The sequence below is a fragment of the Papilio machaon genome, chromosome 2, assembly GCF_912999745.1.
Source record: "Papilio machaon chromosome 2, ilPapMach1.1, whole genome shotgun sequence".
Taxonomy (NCBI): Eukaryota; Metazoa; Arthropoda; class Insecta; order Lepidoptera; family Papilionidae; genus Papilio; species Papilio machaon.
The window spans coordinates 1,376,231-1,403,840 of record NC_059987.1 but is presented as its reverse complement, the minus strand read 5'-3'; the positions used below and the strand labels follow the sequence as shown (position 1 = coordinate 1,403,840).

Sequence of the window (27,610 nt, the reverse complement as noted above, 5' to 3'; positions counted from 1 at the left end):
AGTGTAGTGCTTTTAAATACAAACAAACAAAGAAACAACAAAATTATCCCCCTTTATACTATGAATATCGATATATGTCATAATAATTTTAACAACGCGCAACATTTCTATATAAAGTACTTGATCAGTAAGTACTGAAGTATACAATTTTAATTCGTCGAGGAAAGATTTCTGACATGATAACATCTTATTAAAACAATTTTAACTGTAAATGTTTAAGAAATTGTTATTCGAATAACTTCTACAACCTTTGTTAGATGGCTTGCTAGTATCTATGCTACGAGATTTGCTACGCAGCTACAGTATCTTCAGAGGTCTATGATTATTGTGATAGCTGTTGTTTGTAGTACACACATAAAGTTTTAACTGTTAAAGTAACTTTATTCTATTCAACCATAACAACAATTTTATACTTATAAAATTGTTGTTATGGTTGAATTAAACAATTTTATACTTGAATTAAGGTTATGGTTGAATGAAACAATTTTATACTTATAAATAACAACAATTTTATACTTATAAAATTGTTGTTGTACATTAAATTTACGGCTATCGGTATACTTCAATATTTCCACTCGATTTGAAACTTTGAATAATTTATTTGATAAACGTTAGCAAACTATATCAGCTTGTCCGATCTATCAACTTTTATTCGCCTATGTAACAGTACGGGTCACTAACTAACACAGGAATTCATTCAACTTGAAAACATTTTATTTTTTAACTCTTTGTAGTGAAACTTAATAAAAGAATAGCTTTTATTTTTAGTTTACTATTCGAACTGGAATTAAAAAAGGTTAAATTACCTATCTATTAAAAAGCTCTTTTTTATATCATAAGGTGGCAAACGAGCAAACGGCCACCTGGATTCGCCGCAATAGTGAGGCGACCGTTGCCCATAGACATCCGAAAATGCAGATACGTTGCCTACCTTTAATCAACGGAGAAGAGGACGCACAGAAAGAGGATATTTCTCCTTCCTATGCGTCCCATCTTCCGCCAAATCCACTCCCCTTCCCATCCTTTCCTTATAAGGAAAGGGTGGGAAGGGAAAGAGGACTAAAATTAGGCCTACGGAACCACACTCATCAGACGAAACACGGAATTGCTTCCACTTCACGACTGTCTTCTGTGTGGTCGTGGTATTGCACCGGTCGACCCGGCCAATTCGTGCACCCAACAAATATTGTTGTTGCGGGATCTACCACTGTTGTATTTAAAATATAAAGCTATCTCTCAGTTGTCTAAGATAATGACAGGGATGACGATATATTTTATACAGAGATTTTGGACTCAGAAAGCCACGGTGAGACCTTTTTTTTTTTTTTTAAATTTTATAACAGTGTTAGCTAAAGTTGGCATTAAATGTTTGTTTTTTTATAAATAAAAACATTTACAACACTCGTACGTAACAAAAAAAAATCCTTGCAGTTTACTTAATACTTGTAACATATCATATTGTCTCTTTTTTTCCAAGAGATTAAAAGAAATAGCAATATGTTTTGATACAAGTATTTCGATAGTGGAAACCCAGTTAATGGCAACGATATATACACAAAGGATAAATGTAGTATTTTCAACTCCGTATCATTTGTCGGAGATTTCGTAACTCGGATTTAAAAGTTTTCCTTTGTACTCGAATGAGCGCCATTTATTGAGTACGTTTCTAAGGGAACATTTTCAAGTCTATTTTAAAATCTTCAGAGCACCGATGTAAAATTACATTGTTAAAAATGTCTCAAGAAACTAAGTTTATTTTAGTAAATGATTACTAACGTCATAGTTATAATATATATTTTTCTATATATGTATGTATATAACTTTTTTGGCTAAAACCCTTTTGGACAGCGAAGTAATTGATGGAACCCTTGAATAAACAAACACAGCTTAATTTCCTTATTATTAATTAATAATACGTAATATTTAAACTTTTGATGCATATTCCTCTGGAACTATTTATTACCCTTTTATTATTTTATTAATACAGTCAAAACCGTTTATGGCGACATCGTTTAGAACAACATACCGGTTAAATTGACCAAAATCAAAGGTCCTATTAATACCTGTCACCGGTTGTTACAACTAACGGTTTTTACGACTCAATATGAGTAGTCCCTTCGATGTCGTTATAACAGATTTTGACTGTAATAATATATACCAATTTTTGCGAACCCCTCAGAAAACACACATTGAGCAAAATGTATAAAACCAAGTTAATGCGCAACTTTGTAAAGCTTTTTAAAGCGTTAAAAGAACAAGTTGCAAATGTAAATAATTTCAAAAAAAGTTACACGTAAATATATAAGTTTTTAATCAAGCTTTATCCCGAGCTTAATGACTGACTTATCGGCGTAGATCCGGCGTATACGGTACGATGTGGTCGCGCCGTTGCTGTAGAAATCGAGGATGTTACGAGCTCTTTATTTCACCGGACCCGGTTATGTGCCGACAAAGGGCTTTATACGATCTGACATCATGCTACAATGTTCTTACTTCCACAATCCACTTTAAAATCGTTAGTGAATACTTAGAAGTATAGTAATGCTTAAGAAAATGTAATTAATTATAGAATCAAAGAAGACTTATTATATACAGAATTAAGTAACGCTGAACATAACTGTTTACTTATGCATAGATAATAAATTCAAAATTCTTATGATGAAAAATAAACTCTCACTCAAACGTCTTTACTCATCTCCGTTTCACGTCGTAATGCTGCTTTGTACATATTTAATGAATATCTTAAAAATCTTTGAATTTTAGATTTATTTATTTTAAGTATTTATAAAAAAAGAGTGGTTCAATTCACTCATAACTACATAATCCACGAATAAATGTCGATTTTTAATCTTTAGAAAACTATTACAATTTGACAAAATTATGTTGCATGATATAATCTGTACTTGCAAAGACTTTAAAAAGGTACTTTTAACCCTCATATTGCCAAGTACAACGCAGTCTTTAGTGCGTGGGATTAAACCATCTCACAGTTGAGCAGAGAGAGGCACTGGCTATGCAAATGAGGGGAGGCTGCACGTGCGTCAGAGGAAGCATGTGTCAGACAACGCATGCGTCAGCACGTGGAAGAACGCGACATCTGCCGCCCGTAATGTGAAATTCGAACGCAAATTATACGACAAAAAAAGGTTTTATGTATGCATTTTTCTTGTTCTTGTTATCATTTTTCTTATTTCTGTAATTTTAATTTACATTCTATAGTATTATTAAAACACAAAAATACTAATATTATAAATGTGATTGTTTAGATGGATGGATGTTTGAAGGTATCTCCGAAACGGCTTAACGGATATTGACAAAATTTGGCACAGATGTTGAACATAGTCTGGAAGAACACGTAGACTACTTATTACGTGTTTTATATTTAAGTCTGCGCAGACTACATACATATAATACATACTTAGAAGTACAATTTTATTGCTTTTACTGCCATTGCCATCAGGCACCAGACTTCAAATCTTATTAGTTATTTTGAATCACTACATTTATTTGTAACTTTATTTTGATTAGTTACATATTTGTTTTGTTTGTACAAAATTAATTTGTACCCGAATTTATACACGTGTTAACAAAAGTTATAAATCATGTTAAGATACCAGGACAATGCTATATTTATAATTTGACGCCCCAAGACTGTTTGGATGCGCAGGCGCATTGAGCAGGTGCATTAACACCTGCGCACATCGGCGGAACGCGCAACAAATATTAACGCACAGCAATTTTAACACTCATCATTATCAGCTGACTATACCTGCCGAGGAGCTCGGAGCCTACCCAAAGATAGTCAACCACACTGGCCCAATGCGGGTTGGTTGACTTCACACATATCTTTAAGTTTTCGAGATATTTAAATTAATAAAATAATTTATAAACTTTGAAGACCTCTAGCGCCTTAACTATGTAACTTTGGATATATGTTGGGTTAAATCGTCATATTTTCCAGTTTTCGACCAAGGAATTTTTGTCATTCCGTTGTAAAAGTCTTTCCTGGTCATCCTGTATATGTGCAAATGTAGGTTATAGTCTTCAGCATGGTATTAACATTAATTACACGTAATATCTAGACATGTAGGTTAAATACAAGTTGTGTAAACTATATCTAATTAGTGGAGGAAGGCGACGCGAACTCCGCACAAACAATACATCGTGTTCCGCCAACACATTAAAGTTTGTCGTGTGAAATATTATACAAGTTGTTGTACATAAACTTCTGTACCTATCTATAATTTACAGTAACACGTCAATTTCGTCTACGTTTAAAAAAGCATGAAGTTATTATGATTAGAAGTAAGAATCTTTTAAAATACTATTACCTAAAATCCGATGTGACTTATGCTCATAATATTTTCCAGAAATGTTTCTAATATTTTTGAAATTTTCTTGTTATTAAAAAAAAATCTTACTAATATTATAAATGCGAATGTTTAGATAGATGTTTGTTTGAAGGTATCTACGGACAGGCTCAACGGAACTTGATGAAATTTGGCACAGAACAGTCTGGAAGAACACATACTTATTACGTTTTTTTTATAAATTACGCGCGGACAGAGACGCGGGCGACAGCTAGTATATATTCATTATACAAGTTGCAACTTTTTAAGTCTGAGAAACACAAACACGAGTAAAGTTCAATAATAAAGAACAAAGTTCAAAAGCATTTCGTTGAATTTATAACTTATCTAAATATAAGTACTGAATGCAATCTAAGAGAAGTCTCAAGTATACGCCAGTAATTAGCACGCTTAATTGCTGCGAAGTCAAGACATAGCAACTAAAGGGGATGAGGACATTAGTAATGTAAGGGGGGAGGTAAGTAATTACTGACCAAGACACATGTTATCTTAGTATGAGATAACGTTTTACATACCGTGCTACCTTGATACATAAACTAGGTAGAATTTAAAACCTCAACCGCTATTTAGCCTCATACATACAAGTACTTTAAAATAAGACGTACTGATATACTGAGTATCGATATCAACCACAAATATAATATATTATAACAAATAAAAGTTTAATCGATCGTTGCAAGAAGTGATTTGATATACGTTAAGGTACATACACATACATACACATACATACACATACACACACGTGCGCGCTCGCGCACACATACAAACATATTGTATAGATAAGTACCTATTTAAGACTTAGATTAAGAGAAGGCACTACCTCCTGTAACACATATCCCCACCTACCACAGGAGCAGAGTCCTAAAAAATTTTAAAATTTTTGTGGATCAATAAAATTTATTTATTTATTTATTGAAAAGACTTTACATGTTTATAAATACACCTGAATTAAGGATAACTGTGTGACAATGATGACATAAATGAAACGTTTATTTTAACTTTCGTATATGTTTTAATGTCTCTTGGTGCTCATTACAGCTTAAGATAAAATAAAAACCGAGAAGAACACAATACTAGAAGTATTCGTACATTTTCACAGAATTTCAACAATGTTCCAAACTTTACTTAAAATTACTGAGATAACATTTACACTACGTAATATAAAAACTTATTTTTAATGCGTAACATTTTACTTTCTTAATCCATTTTATATTTTCTGGAATACTTTTCGTTCTAGTAATTTTTTACTTGACTAATAGACTTGCGCCATGTTTTGAAAGAGTTCTAAAATTATTCAACTTTATATATATTGTCTATTAAAAGCCATATATCAGACAGAGCTATTTAAATTTGAACTACAAAGACAATAAATAGAACGTATCGATCAGACCTAACAGGTCATATATTTAGAGCTTCGCTCCAATATAACTAAATTTAAATAGATACAGTTATTTATCCAAATAGAATTAGTTAATTACAAGCTGTCGCCCGCGGCTCCATCCGCGCGCTATTAAAAAGAAACTTAGTAGCCTATGTGTTCTTCCAGACTATGTTCTACATATTTGCCAAATTTCATCAAGATCCGTTTAGCCGTTCTGGAGATACCTTCAAACAAACATCCATCTATCCATCTAAACATTCGCATTTATAATATAAGTATGAACAGTAGAGCAATAACTTGAGCTGTTTTAATCGTTGTGTGTTTTAATTATTTCCTAGTCAAAAAATTACCAACATATAAACAAAAAATTTAAATCTTAATTTAAAAAAATAACAATTAGTTCGTTTCTTTTTAAAAGTCTATTTTTTTCGTAGAAAGAAAGCTATGCAATTAGTGCTGGCAGTCGTCCCGCCGCGTCTCGTTTGGAGTAATGTTAAAATGCAGCAATACGGCATTATCCATTCAAATACGGAAAAAATCGGTCAAACCATTGACAGATTATATAGGTCAATTTATCAAATAACAATTTATCTTTACTCTTTGCGCTTCGAATATGAAAATCCTTTTTTTTAGCTTTTTAATTCAATGTACTACGAGTAGAATAAAACTCATTGAAATCCTTATGAAATCTTTATGACATATAGATTGTAAAATTTAGTACTAACGATTACTAAAAGATTCCGATTTACTAAAGCTTTTTAAGAGTCATATTTTAAGTTAACAATATAAAAAAAATAAAAAAACAAAAGCAAATATGTCTGTTTGTATTAAAAATTACACAACACATGTTTGCTGCTGGTTACGAACAAATGAGTACCAAGTATTTGTTCGTAACCAGCAATGTAGACACACCTGAGCTCACATCACCAGAGAAATTATCATTGCAACATATTGTATTATTAAACATTTTATTAAACACCATTTGTTTCTACTAAAATAAAATTACATTTAGCTACAGTTACAACTTTTTTACTTCGTTTCTTTTATTTTGTTTTACAAAAATAATGGAAACAAAAATATGTTTTGTGGAAATAGTAGGCAGATAAAATAATGCAAATAAAACATTTTACTAATATTAATTTGGATGAATGTATGAATATTTTTAAACCACCTAACTCTAGAACTAGACAGTAATTAGAACTGAGTTAGATTTAACTCTGGAATAGTGCATTACATAGGCTACTTATTTTTACTAACTACTTGTCTTTTATTTCAATGCGTTCGAATTCTAGTATTCTAGCTAGTTGTAACTTAAATCCAGTGTTACACAAATGAAATAAATACCTAATATTATAAAATAATGTTTATCGTATTCGTAAGTATCAAGGCAATATTCCGGCTAATAGGTGGGATCAGTCTTAAATGTTTAGCGGAGGTCGTTACCGTGAAAACCGACTACGCTCTTTATTACCTGGATGGACCACAAATTGTTTTAGCCCAGTGTAATATCACGAGATTACATCGTTTTCATATAATAAGTTACATGTTAAACATTCTAATGATCAGATCAAATAAATTAGTATTAACTTTAAACGATAACTTTAAAATTTTTTGCTTGGTTTTCTATATGTATTTTAAGGTTACCCATTCCGGAATTTTTACGTATTCAAAAACTAGTCGTAAACTAGTCGTAGTCATAGTACTTTCATGTAAAGATAATCATTTCATTTTCTAATAACAGCTTTGTTTATTGATATATTATTCTATGTTAAAGATTCATTTATAATTTATTAACCAATAAATATAACAAAGGGTACATCGATCACTGTCGCCTCGCAACAAATACTCTTTACCTCGTCTCTCGCCGGCCGTCCCTTCTGGAGACGATATTGAATATCTATTTGGTAACTGAATTTACATGTCAAATATCACAAGTTAACTCTATTAAAATGTATACAAACGATCCTTTGTATATCTTACCAATATTGGAGGGATAGATGGATTTTTGTTTGAAGGTATTTTTATGACGGTCTGGAAGAACGCATAGCCTACTTATTAAGTTTTTTTAATTCCCCCCGGACGGTGTCGCGGGCAAAAGTTAGTAAAAATAGGGATTGCTTATTTTCTAAATTATAAAAGCAAAATATTATTATTTAAAATTAAACATTAACCGTAAAAAAAGTTGCAGGTGTATTTTATTTTTGGAAAAGTTTGTTGAGCCTACATAATGGAGGAATATCCTTTTGGGTCGGTTAATTTTAATTACGAGCTTTTAATTTTTTAACTTCTCATTGGTAATCTCGTAGGCCGCTTAAAATTTACAATGAGATTTTTGATTTAACATGTTGTTTTCAAAATTTATTTATATAAATTATTCGATTTAATAAAAATGATTTTTAAATTTTACAAAATACTACTCACGATTTTGGGATTTTATTTCTTACTTTCAAATATTACTTTTTGCAACACTTACTAGAAAATGATTTTAATACTTTTTAAAGTAATTGTCATTTCATATAGTTTTTCTCTAACAACTTGAAACACCGAACTTATCGGGTTATCATGTCCTATTCAATCTTATTAATATTATAAATGCGAATGTTTGGATGGATGGATAGATGTTTGTTAAAAGGTATCTCCGGAACGGCTGAACGGATCTTGATGAAATTTGGCACAGATGTAGAAAATATTCTGGAAGAAAACATAGGCTACTTTTTTACTTTTTTTTTAATTCCACGCGTACGGAGTCGCGGGCGACAGCTAATAAAAACTATCCTAATTTGTCTGTAAACGCTACAACGCTACAACTAACTTCGGTAACTAACTTTAGTTACACAAAGTACATTTCTCAAAAGTTTTACAACATACAAAGCTTAAAGTATTTGTCGTAACTTTTGAAGCAAGAACATTTAAAATACACGATAAGATTTTATTGAGGTTTAACTGCGATCGTTTCTTGTTTGGTTAAAAAAATTGAGCAATCTAGTTATGCAATTAGGTTCTAGAAAACTCCAATAGATTTACAAAATATAACTTTTCTGTTATTGTACCTTGCTATAAGAGGATTGAGATCTATTGTTTCTTACATTTAAAGTTGAGGTGTTTTATTTCATTTAAAGTATCGGTGTAGAAACGTGGAGTTGAAACTCATCCTTCTATCTCTTTCTGATTTACGCAATTTATGTTTTACCTCTCTCTTCACCAATTTACCAATGTATAAATCTATAGTTGGAACACCTTGCATCACTTTTTTTCTGAGAAACGGAACACTCCACACATTTACTAACAAAGCACCCATTCCTTTGTTACAAGTATAAAGCCCCCTCTATACAATTAGTACAATAAGCCTTGGAGATTCATCTGCCGTATGGACAACTATATACATCTATAGAAATCTTACAGATTATATTTAAAGTTATTTCTATAATGTATCGATATAAAATATATATACAAAATAGTTTTGTCATTTCTCTTACTTGCTTTGATGAGACAAAGATAAAAGTCGACTTACTACTATTTTCTGACCACTCCATAATTAGGATAACGCTATGTCTAATACTCTACATCGAAATCTCGTAAAGTAAAATAAATTACTTTTCTAATTTATTATTAATAGAGTAAAAATTACTAAAAAATGAGAATAATAAAGTTCTAATGCCCAAGGGTAAACGATTGCCGCACAAAGATTTTCCTCGTAACTTAAACAAAGATAAAGTAATTTGTTGCTACTTGTTTTACGAAAAACTTTCACAAGATTATCATCTCGTTCTTCTAATTTATCGTATTTTATCCTGTATTTTGTAACTAAGCCACAAACTATTTTACAACGTTGAATGAATGATGCTTTAGCAACCTTTTAATTAATTACGTACAATTTACCCATCGGATACTAAACTCTTACAGTGGATTTACACTGTTAAAACATTGTTTTTTCTGTTGGTTCAAATAGAAACGAGAGCGATGGTAATATAGTACAAGTACAGATATGTCGCCAGTAGATGTCCACGGTTATGACGCTTTTATAAAAACGCATTTTTTTTCCTGTCGCCGTAGAACGTATTTGATATCAAAGTGATTTTCATTATTTTTACACTGTGTAATAAATCGTCTTCAATTAGAGTTCTCCGCGCCATCTGTCACCAACCGAAGGGAATCGTCCGCGTTTCCGGCAGACTATTTTTACGAGTCTCCCGGGATGAAATGGAGCGGTGGATACTTTGAAGTCATCGTTTCATATAACAATTATATAATCAATGCAATGAAAAAAAAACACCACCATATAATTCTAATACAGTTGTCAATAATAATACATCTTAAGTCTTATTACACTGAACTTGTATCTTCTCCTAGGTCTATCATAACTTGCGAAGACTTCCTTACTAACCATAGTTAAACCACACACTCGTTTGCTGTCTTATCCCATAATAGAGTAAGAAAAAGGGTAAGGGTATATTCTTAAGATAATAATGCCACAGCTACGAGCTTCATACAATAATATAAGGTAAAATACAGTCGAGGGAAAAAATTCTTACAAAAATCCACAGAGCCGCCTACGATGTTTGGGATTTTCGTATTTTCTCATTTCTCCAAAAGTCTACTTAGAAATTTTTATCATACCAACAAAATGCGGTTACTTAATAAATTCAAGGAAACAAAAAGCTGATTCATTTAGGAATACTGTTTATCAAATACACTTATTTATATTTCTTTTTTTTAATGTTATCACAATTTAAACAGAGTATAAACATGTCGGCTTATTTAAACACGTCCTGGCCCTCTTCAAATGTCATTTCTGCATAGATAGGAGATACGATAGATATTTAGAAGACCAATATTTATTTGTCAATATTTGCTTTCTCAAGACGGACAGCAAACTGATAGAAAGTATACGATAAAATTTATGATAGTCTAACGTTTAGGGAACAATTCACCTAAAGAAAGTTCATACAAGTAAATTGATGAAGTCCGTACCATAAATGTGTTCCATTTTAAAACTATAAAATCAAAAATACAAAAAATTTAAATCCCACTCATTTCTCCAAACATTCACTGACTAACGACATTAACCTAAGGTCTTAACAACTGGTTAAAAACTTAGATAAGGGTCTAAGAATAAAATCAATTGGAATTCAATTATTTCTAGAGTCGAAGTATTTTTATAACGATAGTTTCTTTGTCCCTAAAATACTAATTAAATTATTCAATTCCAGATTTTAAAAAAAAAACCGCTAGGGACCTAATTAAATTTAAGTTGCAAAAGACTCGCGGCTATAGCACGTCGTTTTTTATTTTACGATATACTGGCGTTGCAGCGAATAAATTTTAGACGCGAGAAAAATTTAATGGAATATGCTAAAATATGTGACGTTTATGCTATTTTTAAATCTAATTTATGGTGTAATATTAGAGAAGTTTTTATTATTTTATAGTCCTTTGGTAAAATATAAGATGTTTTATGAATATTCTTGAAATGAAACTTATTAATTAAATGTATAACTAACCGCATAATAATATAATTACGTTAATATCTGTTTGCAATGGAAAGAAAAAATGCCTTTTGCTCACTATAGATGTCAGCACAATCAAGATTGACAGTAGATCTAAATATACCACAGATATACAAAAACCACTTTATTTCATGTATAAAGTACAAATTACACCGTGGACTGTAGTTATGGCATTGTCCTCCGTCAATTTTCACACAAATAATTCGAAAAGAAGAGATTTTTTTTAAACATAACTCATAGATTATTAAAACAAAAAATGTCTCATTTCCAACTGTACATGTATTCCGGCTTCGAGGTTCTTTTTTTTAATTCTGGCACAGTCAATAAGAAATACATTTTTTTATTTTAAATCACTAGAATCACATATAGACATCTTGACAGAGAAGTATCAACCTACTTAGGCGCCACCTACTTAGAGCTTCCAGTTTTTCTCCGAATTAAGTTTAACTCTAAAATTTGTCAATATAATATTGATCTCAGTATAATCCACATTCAATTTAGCAAGGCACCTTTGGCAGAGATAAGTAGCGCATATGTCTATATCTTTGGAGCAGAAAATTCAATTCCATTAAGTAAGATCTTCCTCCATTTCTTAACCGACATTTTTTTCTTATCTCTCCAAGGGTACAAAAGACGCGAAACATCCTGTATCATTATTTATGTGTACGATTTCGGATAAGTATGATAAAATGAAATAGAACGCAATGTTATTGCAATTAATGCCTCGTTTATAATAAATCATGTTATAATTATTAAAATAATGTTACTAATTATTAAATTAGTGTTACAAATTAATTTCATAGTTTATGTTATTTTTAAAAGATTTCTTTTAGCTTTTAAGTTAGTACAATGAACCAATTATGAATCTGAGAGATCACTTAATAGGTAAGTTAAATTCCAAAGTAAGTACTCTTCCTTAGATGGATTAATAAAAAATATTCCTAGTTTCAAAAACTTGCCACTGTTATAAATAAAGTTTTATATGTTAAAAAATATATGTCTCTGGAAGGTAAATAATTTATAACAAACTTACCCATAAATCGCAGCAGCCCCGGCGATAGCGCCCCCGCACTGCGCGGCCACGTACAGTGCTGCGCGCAGCGGTGATACCCTCCGCCGTACGCAGAGCGCCGCGGACACTGCGGGGTTCACGTGAGCACCTGTTCACAACAAGAACATATGAACAATGATAACATATTCTACTCTGTAATTGTACCTTTGTAGCATCAACAAATAATGTTACTAATTTAACTAAGTGTTTAACCCTGAAAAACTAACCAACTCTCTTATTCCTCTTGTAAAAAACAAGGGTAAAATATTATGTATTAACATAGTCTTCTTTATTTTTAATTAACGGTGACATAAAATATTATTTTACTCAAAACTTATTGTTCAAACAAGTTTACTAACTAATCCAGTAACCCGAGCCAAAATTCCCTAAAGAACCCTGAGTGTTACTTACTTTTGAGATGACATTAGTAATTTATGTTATAATTTGTCTTTCAATATCGTGTTTATTTACCAAAATTGAAAGGAAAATAAATTTCAACGTAATTATTTACATAAAATAAAGAATTCACACACAGAGACATCTACATTGAATTAAAAATGTAGCGATGATTCTTTTCCGTTTTTGAAGTCGATTCACATTTAACGCCAGACAGGAATAACAGATATATTTTCCCAACAAGTTGAACTCTTGTTTTTATACATCTCGAACAAAAGAAGCTCGGGTGAAGTAACGCAACACCATGTGGTGTGTGCGAATTCCATGACAACCAAAATAATTTACAGAAGTTCAGATTACGAAAAAAAATATTTTCTTTATATTTCAATTAGTTTAAAAGATCCTAGTTACTTGTTCAAGTATTATTTATTAAAAATCCTGTAAACGGATTAATTAAGACCAGTATAATAGACCACCGAAAAGTAGATAAAACTGATCGCGCCACATCTCTATCCATCTTTAAAAAATACGTAAAACATAAGAAAAAATAACTCTGAATACCTAGATCTTAAATTTATAACGTTGTCTGAAGAACTCAAAAAAGAAATGGACGTGTTAACTCCTTCCCGGGCGATTCGCGCGTACGAGTGCTGAAAACGCGACAATGCGGACTTCCAGACGGAGCAATTACTCACATACGAAGCATACACGGCAATTATAAAGTCTAAAACATTGCTCGAGAAAATTATACTTACGAAGACGAAATAATTATAATTTTATAAAGAAATTAGATATTTTCATCAATTTTGTAACCATTATTTTAGAAGGTAATATCATGTTGCATTAGATTTTAATAATAAATTGCTAAAGAGCTTTAATAATTCTATAAATCATACTAATATTACAAATACGAAAGTTTGAATGTATGGATGGATGTTAATTATAAGGTATCTCCAGAATTGTTCAACAGATCACAATGAAATTTGGCACAAATGTAGACCATAGACTAGTAGAACACATTAGCTACATACTAAGTTTTTTTTAAAACCTGTCGACAGCTTTATCGGTCATAAAAATTAACTTTCACAATCACAAAGAAGATAAGTACTTAAATATAAAGTACCAACACAAAGTGATATAACACAGAAAGTACATTTCTTGAGGAAATCTGTAGTATCACAGGAGCGATATTTTATTATTCTCCGCATATATACGGACATATATGCGGTCTATAGACCACAATAAGAGAATTAGGCTTTATGAAATTCGTGTCGCAACGAAATAATTTGATAAACTAAGCTCTAAAGGGAACTTCAGGCGTAGATATTAGGAATTACAAAAAACATAGTTAATGAAGTATAAAGGTTATCTATCTTATATAACATCCTGTTTTATTACTATCAACCTAAATAAGCTTTATTGAATTTTATACTCTGCATCTGGACCCATAGGAAACTGACGACTTAGTGATAAAACTTACAAACACGTACGGCGTTTCAATCATTGACTAGACAGACTGGTGTTCAAGCCACTTTGCTGTATACAAAACTACTGTCACTACCATTTTCTTAACTTTATTGTAGCCTCTCAAAAACATCCAACATTTATTGCAAGCTATCTTTGTTTCAAATTAAACTATCAAACAAAATACTAAACATTTAACTAATAAAAGAAACTTTTCTTGTAAGATACAGACAAACAATTTCTAACTATTAATGCGGTTTCTACCAAAATAGATTACTAGCGTAGATAATAAATAACATTATTGTCCGTTATGGCCCTTGTTCGCTACGCTTCGACCCTCGATGCATTACAAAAACAGGTAGCAAGAACTTCACCTATAATAGAGGTAGAGGCTAGAAACGGGCGGAATAACAAATGTCATAGAGATGAAATTTTAGTATTCAAGCTGTGTAAGCCAGCGCAATGGAAATTCCAGTTACAAATCAAAAGAGAATTTTTTAAAATCCACAAAGGACAGATTTCCTCAATCCCGTTGTATATTTTTTACTATTTCCGCAGTGGCTACGGTGTATATTTTAAAACCGTCAAAGCAAGAAATTTCAACTCGAACTTGTATTTCTAATGCCTTCATACAAATTTTATAAGTAGCAAAATAGTATAGTGTACTCGCCTAAAATAAAAATAATCAAATACATTAAAAGTAAATAAAAGAAAATCGAAAGTATTTAAACGCTAACTGAAGTGAACATTGATCGAAACTTCAGAGTACATTAGTGCGATCTTTAAATAGGGATGGGACGATGTTCACTTGCTCAGCCATTAGTGAAAATTAGGGCGCGCGGACACCGCTTGAACTTTTAAAGATTTATAACATCAACTCGCGGACATTAGCTAACACTCGAATTAGTACTCAATTGTTGAGGCGATCGCGACATGCCACGGATATTATAACACAATTTAAAATGACATTATTCCTGCCATTAATATGTGGGGCTAAAGGGTGAAGGGTGCGTACACGTGTCGTGTCTATAAATATTAAAATTATTTCAATCGTATTGAATTTTTTAAATGGACAACAGAAAAACTGGCTGGAGAAGAACACATACAGGATGTAGAAAAACAATTAATAACTAAATTGTGAGACGAGCAGATGCACGATACTTTTACCCGACGTTAGGTTAGCTTGTTAAAAATCAGATAATTAAGAACATCTGCGTGTTGCGAGTCGATTTGTATCTCGACCGCAATTCGTCTGCTTCTGATGTCTGCAATTGAAGCTAAATTACAAGCCTCGTGCAGCCGCCTCAAAAGACATTTGATGTTGTGAATAATATTATCGATATATAATACGTTTGGAATCCAATAATAGTAGGAAAAGGTAGCACTGTAGCTTTATTAATAATATGATTTTCTAATACCCTGAGGTTACTCATTTCTTAAAATAACATTGAAAAATTAATAGAAAAATATGTTATAACTTCTAACTACTAGAACTTTCAATTTGTATAAAAAGAAAAAATAAAAAAACATAGCAGAACACGTGGCCGTATGTTGGTCGGGCTTTTGTATTTTTTTTTTTGTTTTTATACCAAAGCCGGCGCAGAGCGATATCCTCTTCGGGCAAACAGCTGCCAGTATCCTCGCGAATAACGGGTTTATAAATTATATTAAGCACTACGTTTAAATGTGTATATGTGCATCAGGTTTTAAACGGAGCAGGTTATTTTAAATTTTTACTCTTTTCGTAGAGCGTTTTCATAGACTACATATTTTTGAACTTAAACTGTATTACCAACTATTAAATATGCGAGGAAATGTTTATTAACAATAGACGAATGTCCGATTTCGAACGAACAACTTTTTCTTTCGCAGTACCTACTAAAAACCGTAGGCAAAAGGCACTTACAAATACACGATAGCGAAACATAATACTTAGCCGTAAGAAAACGTTTAGAAATCCTATCAAGAAGACTATCACTTGCAAGGACCTTACAAAGGCTAAAACAGCATACAAGATTTTTCTTACCAGATATATGAGCGAAGCATAATGTGATAGTGGCTATGGCACAGCCGGAAGCGAGAGCGGTGGCGAGCAACACTGCTGAGGCGGAGGCGCCGACGCCCGCGCCGCCCGCCGCCCCACACACTATAAACACGTAGAGGAAGGACGCCGCGCACTCCGCCACCACTGCCTTCCATAATGATAAAGTCCTCACTTCCAGCCGCGCCGGCACCTTGCCCGACAATCCATCCGAATTCGCATCTTTACGCATACACTCCAATTTTTCAAACAACGTAATAATATGCTGCTCGATATTATCGTCCGTGATATTAAAAGTTTGTTCACCCATTTTAAAATGTTAAAAAAAACTAAACCTCAAACATATTTTTCAGACAAAAACTGTTTGCCTCTGCCGCATTAAAAAAAAACTTTTGAAAATGCGCGCGAAACGCTCCTGTCACGTATTCCCGCCCACGCAGTAGCGCGGCCCGTTCCGAAGTGAACCGGCACTTGTGCTGAATGAAGGAGCACTGAATGAATGGAGAAGCGGAGCCGGTGCCGGGCGCACTGGGCACAACGCACATGTGCCCCCGACACTTGTTACGCCCCCGCCATCGCCCCTCCGGACCTGCACATTTTAGCTAGGGTGAATCAAAATCGAATCCTACGAGCTAGCCAATTAAGAACAAAATAAATTCTTAATTGCCAAAGCATGAACAATGACAACTTTAAAAAAAAAGCACTAAAATATTAAACAAGCAGCACAAAATATTCGACATATACAGATATTATTTTATATTGTGTCTAAAAAGAGCAATATGCCGTGATTGGGGTTGAAAATTGAGTAACTACAAAATACTGGACTGAATAAATTAAAGTATTTTTTACTTTAATCAGTTATTAAAGTAAATTATGAAGTAAATAAATCAATGATTATTAAACAATTTTATTCGGCACAGCATCATAGAAAGTTCATTAACTCTCGTTTAATCACACTTCTACCTATATATGTCACTGATTCGTTTAGTGCACAAAATTCACACAACTTAGAAAATATCTAGTCCGACTAAAAACTGACTTACTTCGCACATGGACTGTGACAATCAAAAATACAAAAATGAATAGTCCATAATAAATCAGATTTATTTTTACAATATCTTTCATTACAGTATGGTATTATGATAAACATTAATGGTTTAAAGACCGTATCATATTTAGATTGTACAAACTTATGTATTATCCAGTAAGAAGAAGATAGAATAGAAGATCTTTTATTTTACAGTGTTTTTTATCGATTTTAAAGTTATTAAATTATTCAACCTTTTGTGAGAAATTATCATTAACTAATATAGAATACGGCTAAAACACTCACGTACGTTTGTCCGGTGTCGGCACTGACAAGTTTCGAGTCCAACGGGGACCCTTCATCAGGGTGAGTGGGACTGGTGTTATTTCGCGGACGCGGCCCGTCTCTCACTCAATTAGTCGGTGCCGATACCAGACAAATGTACGTGAGTGTTTATATATTAGTTAATTTTTAAGTTACTATGGATCCCATAGTAGTAGCATGAAAAGCCAAAGTCGTTGGCTCCATTTCTACCGGTGCGATGTCAATTTTCATACAAAACGCTTATTGGAAAAGATCTATTCCTTGTTACAATATTTCCAGGACAGTAGCGCTCAAAATCAGCGCTGGCATACAACTGGCATAATGTAAACACCAACTGGCGCCAGTGACCCAAACAGTCCATGCCAGAACAGCGCTAAGGTCCTACTGTACTGGCATAATGTAAACCAAGCGTAAAGACCGAAAGGCCGCCATGTATGAAATTTCATGTTTCTGTTATTAAAAAATTTAGGTTTTCGGTTAGGATGAAACACAAATTTATATAGTTACAATTTTTTTGTAGTATTATTGACTCTTTGAAATATTTAATTTCACTGTTATAAACATCTCACAAGCCTGCGAAAAGACATGTATCCAAAGCATAGGTTTCTTACGTTTTTTTTTTTTCAAAAACTGACAGGTGTTCAACGCTTTCAGCGCCATCTGTAGACTTACAAGTTAATTTAGCGTAATGGTGGTGATTGTGGAGAATATTGACGAACTGCATTATTTTTATTTGTAGTGTTTAATTAAATAGTGTAAATCAAATTATATACTTTTGTGGCCGTGACCATAACATGCTTTCTTATGTCGGGTTTACCTAAGACTCCTGTTTTGGTTGAGGAGGGTGGTAATCAGTGTAGAAAACGTTCACAAGTCAATAACGAACAATCCAGCAAGAGAGCAAAATTAGACGAAATGAATGTCAATGAGAAGAAATCAAACTTCTCCTTGTTAACTCCAAACACAAATGGCGCTATTAAGATGTCGGCGACCACGATTAAACCCGGTGTAGCAACAAAGAAACTGGTTATAAAAAACTTTAAAAGTGTGTTTACGAATTTTGCTATACGTATAGTCATGACCTAACCTTAATGACATTTTATCGGTAAAAGTGCATACTTTTTCTAGGTAAACCGAACCTTCCAGAAAATTACCAAGAAACAACATGGAGCAAACTAAGAGAAGCCGTGATCGCTATTCAGACATCAAAGGCTATCGCATATTCCCTGGAAGAGCTGTATCAAGCAGTAGAAAATATGTGCAGCCATAAGGTCTAACTAAAATCGTAACTAATTTTTTTAATTTTTAACAACCCTTTACATATCTTGTTTCAAGATTAGGACAAAGATTTTGCTACAAAACCAACATTTTATAAACAATTCTATATTAGCTATAAAGACTGTAGCTTATTACAACTGAATTGATCTAATCCCGTCAATGTTATAACTGGTTTTGACTAGTATTTAAACTTTACAGATGGCATCGCAATTGTATGTCAACTTAACAAACCTAGTTGAAGCCCATGTAAAGGCCAACATAGAACAGTTCCTCTCGGAGAGCATGGACCGCCAGGTGTTTCTCAAGAGGATGGATGACTGCTGGCGAGCTCACTGCCGACAGATGATCATGATACGCAGCATATTCCTATACCTAGACAGAACTTATGTGTTACAAAATCCTAGTATACACTCTATATGGTAAGTGAATATTATGTACTCACTGAAATAATATAAGGATACTAGCTGTCGCCCGCGACTCCGTCCGCGCGCAGTTAAAAAAAAAATAGGGGGGTTTATGAAAAATAGATGTTGGCCGATTCTCAGACCTACTGAATATGCTCACAAAATTTCATGAGAATCGGTCAAGCCGTTTCGGAGGAGTACGGGAAAGAAAACTGTGACACGAGAATTTTATATATTAGAAGATATGTTGTACTGTGTGCTCCCATATCTGTAAAGGTAAATAATAACCAGTATTGAGATATACCACAATGCATTTGTAAGTTAAGCATTCTTTTACATAACAAACATGATCATAATGATAAGATTACGTTGAGTATGGATGTTATTACAGCCCATTTATTTATCCTTCTATTTATTTTTATAAGGAACTAGCTTTTACCCGCGACTCCATCTGCGCGGAATAAAAAAAACACATGATAAAAAAGGTCCTATGTCTGTCTCCTAGTTCTAAGCTAACTCCCCATCAATTTTCAGCTAAATCAGTTCGACCGATCTTGAGTTATAAATAGTGTAACTAACACGACTTTCTTTTATATATATAGACTAGCTTTTACACGCGACTCTGTCTGCGCGGAATAAAAAATAGAAAACGGGGTAAAAATTATCCTATGTCCGTTTCCTGGTTCTAATCTACCTGCCCACCAATTTTCAGTCAAATCGATTCAGCCGTTCTTGAGTTATAAATAGTGTATACTAACTAATTTTATATATATAGATTTGCATATCTGCTTGGAGATATGAAAAAAAAATTGTATTTATCATTTCTTACTAAAACTTGGTTTAAAAACATTGAAATGTTTTATTAAATATGCACTATTTATTTGCATTATTTATGCACAAACATACATACATAGAATGTATTAATAACTTTCACAATGAAACATGATATAATTACAACAGGGACATGGGTCTAGACTTGTTCCGGCATCACATAGCTATGAACACTCTGGTGCAGACACGCACTGTGGACGGCTTGCTGCTGCTGATTGAACGAGAACGTGGTGGCGACGCTGTCGACATCTCTCTGCTCAAAAGTCTGCTGCGAATGCTCTCTGATCTCCAGATATACCAAGATGCCTTCGAACACAAGTAATATTATGTACAATTAATCTAGATACAAGCACACCTACAGGCATAGACACTACGGGCATACCTTTCTTTTAATGTGTTAAAATTACAAGTGTTTACACTCAAACGATCTCAAATTTGTTATGTTCTTTGGTTTTCACCTAGATTAGACCGGTTGTCTCTTGCAAGTACATTAGTATGGCCACATTACTGTGACAAGTTGCCAAATAATAGTAGTATTAAAGACAGTATCTGTCTACATTTAGTAGAAGAGATATGCAGATTAGATAATTTTTTTATGTTACAAGTTAAGAGTCCATTATTATATGTTGTAGGTTCCTGCAAGCGACAGAACGTCTGTACGCGGCGGAAGGCCAGCGGCTGATGCGCGAGCTCTCGGTAGCACAGTACCTTGCCCATGTCGAGAAGAGGCTAAAAGAGGAGAATGAGAGGCTGCTGCACTATCTAGACCCATCTACTAAGTTAGTACACTGTTTTCTATTGCACTATTTGCTTGCAGTAATAAAAATAACAAACTACAGTCAAAATCTGTTATAACGACATCGAAGGGACTACTCATATTGAGTCGTAAAAACCGATAGTTGCAACAACCGGTGACAGGTATTAATAGGAAAGATATGTATATAACATTCAGCCAGGACCTTTGATTTTGGTCAATTTAACCGGTATGTTGTTCTAAACGATGTCGCTATAAACGGTTTTGACTGTACATACAACTAGTTTAGAACAAATATATATCTTTACCAGTAAGTCAATAAAAATATTGACATAACATTAAAAATATTAAAGAGGCCTTGATATATTTTCATCAATTAATTTGTGGGGGTTACCCCTAACTTAGGGTAGGCCGGAGCCTCTCAGTAGGTACGTATAGTGAGCCTAAGATGATGCGTGCATGTCTTAAACATAAATTGGGGAATTTAAGAAACATACTCTGGTAATTTCAAATATCTAACAGCTATGATTTGTATAAAGTTGTCTTATTGATGTGTACGGCTAAAAGACTTTGAATCCAGGTCAGAAATAAATTAAAAAAAACAGCTATGAAGTCTATCTGTTGAAGTCAAAAGATGCTGACAAATAAGCAAATTAATCTGTATTTACTTTTCAGATGGCAACTGATTCACACAATAGAGCGACAGTTGCTCAGTGAGCACCTCTCTGGAATACTGACCAAAGGCTTGGAGGCCCTTATGGACGGACCCCGGCTGTCTGACCTCACTACACTGTACAATCTCTTCAGCAAAGTCAAGGATGGTCTTAATGAATTGTGCAATCATTTCAATGCATATATCAAGGTTAGTTATTTTTTACATGGTTTATTTAGAAAAAATGAAAATGGAGCGCTTTTTTAAAATATATCTGTTAATGTACAGACAAAAATGAGCATATTAGAGACTAGCTTTTACCCGCGACTCCGTCCGCGCGGAATAAAAAAAAAAAAGAAAAGAAAACGGGGTAAAAATTATCCTATGTCCTATTCCTGGTTCTAAGCTACCTGCCCACCAATTTTCAGTCAAATCGATTCAGCCGTTCTTGAGTTATAAATGGTGTAACTAACACAACTTTCTTTTATATATATAGATTAGAGATTATAATAAACATTCTCTTTTCTTCCATTCAATAAAATCTTCTGAATTAAAAATTAGTATAACTCACAAAAATTTTTCAGAAAAAAGGTCGTACGATAGTGATAGAGCCGGAGCGGGACAAGACGATGGTGTCTGAGCTGTTGGAGTTCAAGGAGCGACTGGACCATGTGGTCAGCGTCTGCTTCCAACGCAACTCAAAGTTCGTGTACTCCATGCGGGAGGCCTTCGAGTACTTCATCAACCAGCGGCAGAACAAGCCGGCTGAACTTATTGGTAACTATTTGTTCTATTTGGTACTATTAAACACAGGCTACAAAATTACTTTTTTTTTAATCAAGCTATTTAAGGTATAAGAAGTCAAAATATAATTAAAATATTAAAAATAAAAGTATGAAAAACTCTATCAACAAAATTATTGTTATGATAAATCATTTTCCTTAAAGTTCAAAAGGCTTCATTAAACTTTAATTACCTTTTTCTCAGCCAAATTTGTCGATCTAAAGCTTCGGGCTGGTAACAAAGAAGCGACAGAGGAAGAACTGGAAAGACTCCTTGACAAAATAATGGTTTTATTCCGGTTTATACACGGCAAGGATGTTTTCGAAGCTTTCTACAAGAAGGACTTGGCGAAGAGACTGCTCGTTGGCAAGTCCGCTTCAGTCGATGCTGAGAAATCAATGCTCAGCAAACTGAAACAGGAATGCGGTGGAGGCTTCACATGTAAATTGGAAGGAATGTTCAAAGATATGGAGTTGTCTAAGGATATTAATATTACGTATAAACAGGTATGTTGATTTTTATTATTTGTTAAAGAAGATAAATTCAAGTTCCATACAATTAAATTGAATCAATTAATATAGCGTCTGTGGCTCAGGGGTTAAGCACTTGACTTGCAATCTGCAGGTCCTGGGTTCGAATCCCGCCATGTACCAATGTGTGTTTCGATTTACATATGTACATTTATCCGAAACCGGTGAAGGAAAACATCGTGATGCTGCACATATCTGAGAAGATATTCAATGATATGTGTGAAGTCAACCCGCACTTGGCCAGCGTGGTTGACTATGGCTTAGTCACCCCTAAATTGGGGTAGGCTCCGAGCCCCTCGGTGGGGACATATAGTGAGCTGATGATGAATTAATATCTTGTATAGAAGTTGTATTTTCTAAACGGGACTTTAATGTCTATTTTGGTATATTTTCAGCACTTGGCTGCGAGTCAAGAGAGTGGTGGGCTGGAGCTGTCCGTGTATATCCTGACGATGGGTTTCTGGCCGACATACCCGGCTGGTGAGGTGCGGCTGCCGGCCGAGCTGACTCGCCACCAGGACCACTTCGCTAAGTTCTATCTAGCCAAACACTCAGGTCGGAAGCTGCAGTGGCAGGCCACGCTCGGACATTGCGTACTGCGGGCGCATTTCGCACAGGTAAATACTGGCAAATTAACTTACTTATAGTATAGTTTATTTTAAATATCTTTACGGTTCAGAACTTAAGGTTAACCACTAAATTGAAACACTCCATATTTGCAGTTGGTACGTCTGACTGTAGAGTGCTCTTGTACCCGATGTGCCAACTCAAGTGTAACAGCTGTTTCGAATAACAATTTTCATGATTCAAACTTTTGTATATGATATTAATTTATGTGTGCATATTATTACTGAATATATTTGTATGGTTTTAGGGTAAAAAAGAATTACAGGTATCTCTATTCCAAGCTCTCGTTCTCCTTCTCTTCAACGACGGAGACAATCTCTCTTTTGAAGATATTAAAACTGCTACTAACATTGAGGTAAATATTATTTATTATTTTATAAATAAAGTATATATTTTAAACTCACTTAATTTACTGGTAAATTACAATAAAAAACAAGATCTATTGTTTAGATGACAATTAATTGTTGCACTTCATTTTTAACTAATTAAAAAATATCGCAATATTTTATTTGATCCGACATTCAGTAGAAATAATATATATGTCAGTATCCATTGACATCATTGTATATACATATTAATAAAATTGAAGTGAATGTATGTAATATCGAAAAAAAATATTTCGTAATCATATATGACATATTTGCATGTAGTATGTCTGTCCACATAGCCGCGTATGTTCCTCGTAATCTCCAGAACTACTTTACCGATTTTGACGGAACTAGGACAGGAAGGTAGCTGATGCATACAGGAATGTTATAGGCTACTTTATATTTATAATTCTACATTGACAAAGTCACAGGCGACTGTTAGTTATTATATTGTTAGATATTTGGTGCAAAAGTATTTTAAAAGAAATAAATTAACAGCAAAATAGTGAATTTAACTCTACTTCTAAATAATCCTCGCTGTAGTATAAACTCAAACCGAACGTAAATAAACAAAAATGTCAGACGTTCCGCAATGACGGATGGAAAGAGACTGCCTCTAGCAGCAGCGCATACTTCCTTATAAAACCTTTTTTTTGTGTGGCTACCCTCAACAGTCCTAACACCTAACAATATTAAATTGATGTTTATAGGAAGGTGAGCTGCGACGTACTCTGCAGTCTCTGGCTTGCGGCAAAGCTCGTGTACTGAGCAAAGCGCCGCGAGGTCGCGAAGTTCACGACGCAGATCACTTCGCCTTCAACAATGAATTCACCAACAAACTCTTCCGCATCAAGATCAACCAGATACAGATGAAGGAGACTGTTAGTATTTTTTTTTATATATATATAAATTACAAGGTGGCAAACGAACAAGCGGTTACATGAATTCGCCGAAATGGCGAAGCGACCGCTGCCCATAGGACATTCGCAAATGCAGATGCGTTACCTACCCTCAATCGACGAAGGAAGAGAGACACAAAAAGAGAATACTTAACCTTCCTATGCATCTCCTCCATCAAATCCACCTGCCCTTCCCATCCTTTCCTTATAAGAAAATGGCTGGGAAGGGAAAGAAGACTAAAATTAGGCCTCCGGCACCACACTCATCAGTTGAAACACGGAATTACTTCCACTTGACGCTTTTCTTCTGTGTGGTCGTGGTATTTCACGTCATTGTCGTCGTAACAGATGTTGCTGGCGTCTACCATTGTTATTTTACGTATAACTCTTTTTAAATATATTAGCAGCCCAAGGTCATCCCCTGCGCCGTACCCTCCCCACGCATCCCTAACCTAATATTTTGTTCTGCGCGGACTCGCGCGAAGTTAAGAGCAGTTAAGATATCTGAAAACATTTATACAGATAAATCTAATTTTCACTAAGAAACTAACCGCGAGTCATTAGTAATTTTAGTATTTGTAATACATTTTAACGGAATATAAGTTGATTAACTTCGTAGCTAAGGAAACCTTCTAAAAGACATTTCTTCGACCTTCATAAGATAGCTTGTTCCCTCATATATTTATATTTGTATTGTTTGCAGAGTGAGGAACAGAAGGCGACAGAGGAGCGCGTGTTCCAGGACAGGCAGTACCAGATTGATGCGGCCATTGTACGCGTCATGAAGATGCGCAAGGCTCTGTCGCACAACCTCCTCATCTCTGAACTCTACAACCAGCTCAAGTTCCCAGTCAAGGTAACATATTAGAACAATATTACTGACCCTAGCTAATAAACTCAAAAACTACCGGACCGGTTACAAAAAACTATTTTGACATTAGAAAGCTAGATTATCACTGAGTAACATAGTAGGCTATATTTATTACATTTTTTTTTAATTCTCCATAGACAAGTTATTTTATCTGTAAATAGAAAGTTAATAAACTAATATAAAAATTATCTAATACTAGCTTTTACCCGCGACTCCGTCCGCGCGGAATAAAAAATAGAAAACGGGGTAAAAATTATCCTATGTCCGTTTCCTGGTTCTAAGCTACCTGCCCACCAATTTTCAGTCAAATCGATTCAGCCGTTCTTGAGTTATAAATGGCGTAACTAACACGACTTTCTTTTATATATATAGATATATATATTTTTTCTCGTTTATAACTTTTTTTTTGTAATCCGTTCTCAGCCCGCCGACCTAAAGAAGCGTATAGAGTCGCTGATCGATAGAGACTACATGGAGCGCGATAAGGACAACCCCAACCAGTACAACTACGTGGCATAAGAACCCCCCGTGCCCCCCAAGCACCCCCTGCGGCACCCCCCGCGGCACCCCCCGCGGCAACCCCCCGCACACGACACAGGAGACATCGCACTGAAGTGACTATAGTGACCTAAACTTTGTATCGTTCAGTGAATATTAAAAAAATAATTAAAAAAAAAATTGCGGCTGAAACCAGAGCTGAACCCTTTTGACGTCTTTAATTGTAGATAGATTTAGCTTCATCCGAACTAATTGCTGCCCCCGCTTTATATATATTTATAACTGAAAACTTAACACGATAGGATAACGTGTGATATTTTAGACAATTGTTGATCCTCTGTGAAACATAAATTGTATCCAAATTATTCAATATCCAAAATATAGTGCAATAAATGTTTTCATAAACAATAATTGTTTTAACTTGTAGTGTCTATGGTCAATAAAATTTTATACACAAAATATTAATTTATATATATGGACCTTTTTTTTTTCGAAAGTGGTGTAAGTCCATTTACAGCCCATATATATTATTGTAGTCTAATGAATGAAATTAAATATTTATAAAACAATAGAGACATTGCCAGACTTCATATAATTTGCCTGAATTGTTTAATTCACAGATATACTAACCTCTAATTTTCTCGAAATAACAGAATATGGACTTACACCACTTTCAAAATAAACGGTTCATATATCTATGACAATATTTTATATATTTAATTTATATCAGTTTGTCGGGATATCGTCGAAGCTATCTTAAAATTTCCATTTGAATAAATTTAGAAAAACCTTAAAAATCAAAGACATAATTCACTACTGGGATCTGTTTTTGATAATTCTATAATAAATAAAAAAAGCTTTTCTAATAAATGAGAGTATTATTAACAAATGTAATTGTCAAATGTTCTACTGTCTTTATATGACGTATTACGTAAAGGTTCAACTCGGCGGGGGCACTGCCGTTCCACATATAGCAAATACAATATTATTATTGCATATCTTAGTGAAAAATCAATAAGATGCCAAAATTGTATTAATTTATTTCTTATATATAAGAAAATATAACAATGTGCTGTTTTATGAAGTTATTTCAGTTTCAACAGGGATCACCAATTAAATATATTTATAATTTTAAATTTTGTTTTATTATTGATTTTAAATAATAATGCAAAACAATACAATATTTAAAATCTTCAATCTTCAAATATTAAATACTAGCTTTTTCCCGCGACTCCGTCCGCGCGGAATAAAAAAAATGCATACAACATAAAAAAGTTCCTATGCCCGCCTCCTAGTTCTAAGCTACCTCCCCATCAATTTTCAGCTAAATCAGTTCGACCGATCTTGAGTTATAAATAGTGTAACTAACACGACTTTCTTTTATATATATATATAGATATATGAAATAATCAATTATAATTTGATAATTTTTAACTACTGTCTATTTCCATTATCAGAGAACTTATTTAAAAATATTATTCTGTTTTAAAATCAATATTTCGACAAGTGTCTCGACAATGGAAACCCGTAAGAATTACAACACTACGTCCGTAA

General features: G+C 33.7%; 2 protein-coding genes across 3 annotated transcripts in view; one reads left to right on the top strand and one right to left on the bottom strand.

Moving 5' to 3' along the window:
* Positions 1-16,701, bottom strand: part of LOC106716002 (neurogenic protein big brain) — a 59,616-nt gene extending 42,915 nt beyond the window's left edge. For both annotated transcript variants that reach the window (XM_045682305.1, XM_014509417.2), the window contains exons 1-2: positions 16,196-16,701; positions 12,292-12,418 (exon numbers count right to left, since the gene is read on the bottom strand). In XM_045682305.1, coding sequence (XP_045538261.1) covers positions 12,292-12,418; positions 16,196-16,520 — 452 coding nt within the window. In that variant the 5' untranslated portion in view covers positions 16,521-16,701. The remainder of the gene's footprint in view (positions 1-12,291; positions 12,419-16,195) is intronic.
* A 1,539-nt stretch (positions 16,702-18,240) lies between these two features.
* LOC106715992 (cullin-4A) lies at positions 18,241-26,246 on the top strand. Its single transcript, XM_045682298.1, has 13 exons — positions 18,241-18,606; positions 18,690-18,832; positions 19,038-19,258; positions 20,204-20,392; positions 20,707-20,853; positions 21,504-21,690; positions 22,065-22,257; positions 22,468-22,769; positions 23,189-23,410; positions 23,668-23,775; positions 24,499-24,669; positions 25,391-25,543; positions 25,982-26,246. Exons 1-13 carry the CDS (start codon positions 18,366-18,368, stop codon positions 26,075-26,077), a joined length of 2,373 nt encoding a protein of 790 aa, XP_045538254.1. The 5' UTR covers positions 18,241-18,365; the 3' UTR covers positions 26,078-26,246.
* Positions 26,247-27,610: the final 1,364 nt, after the last annotated feature.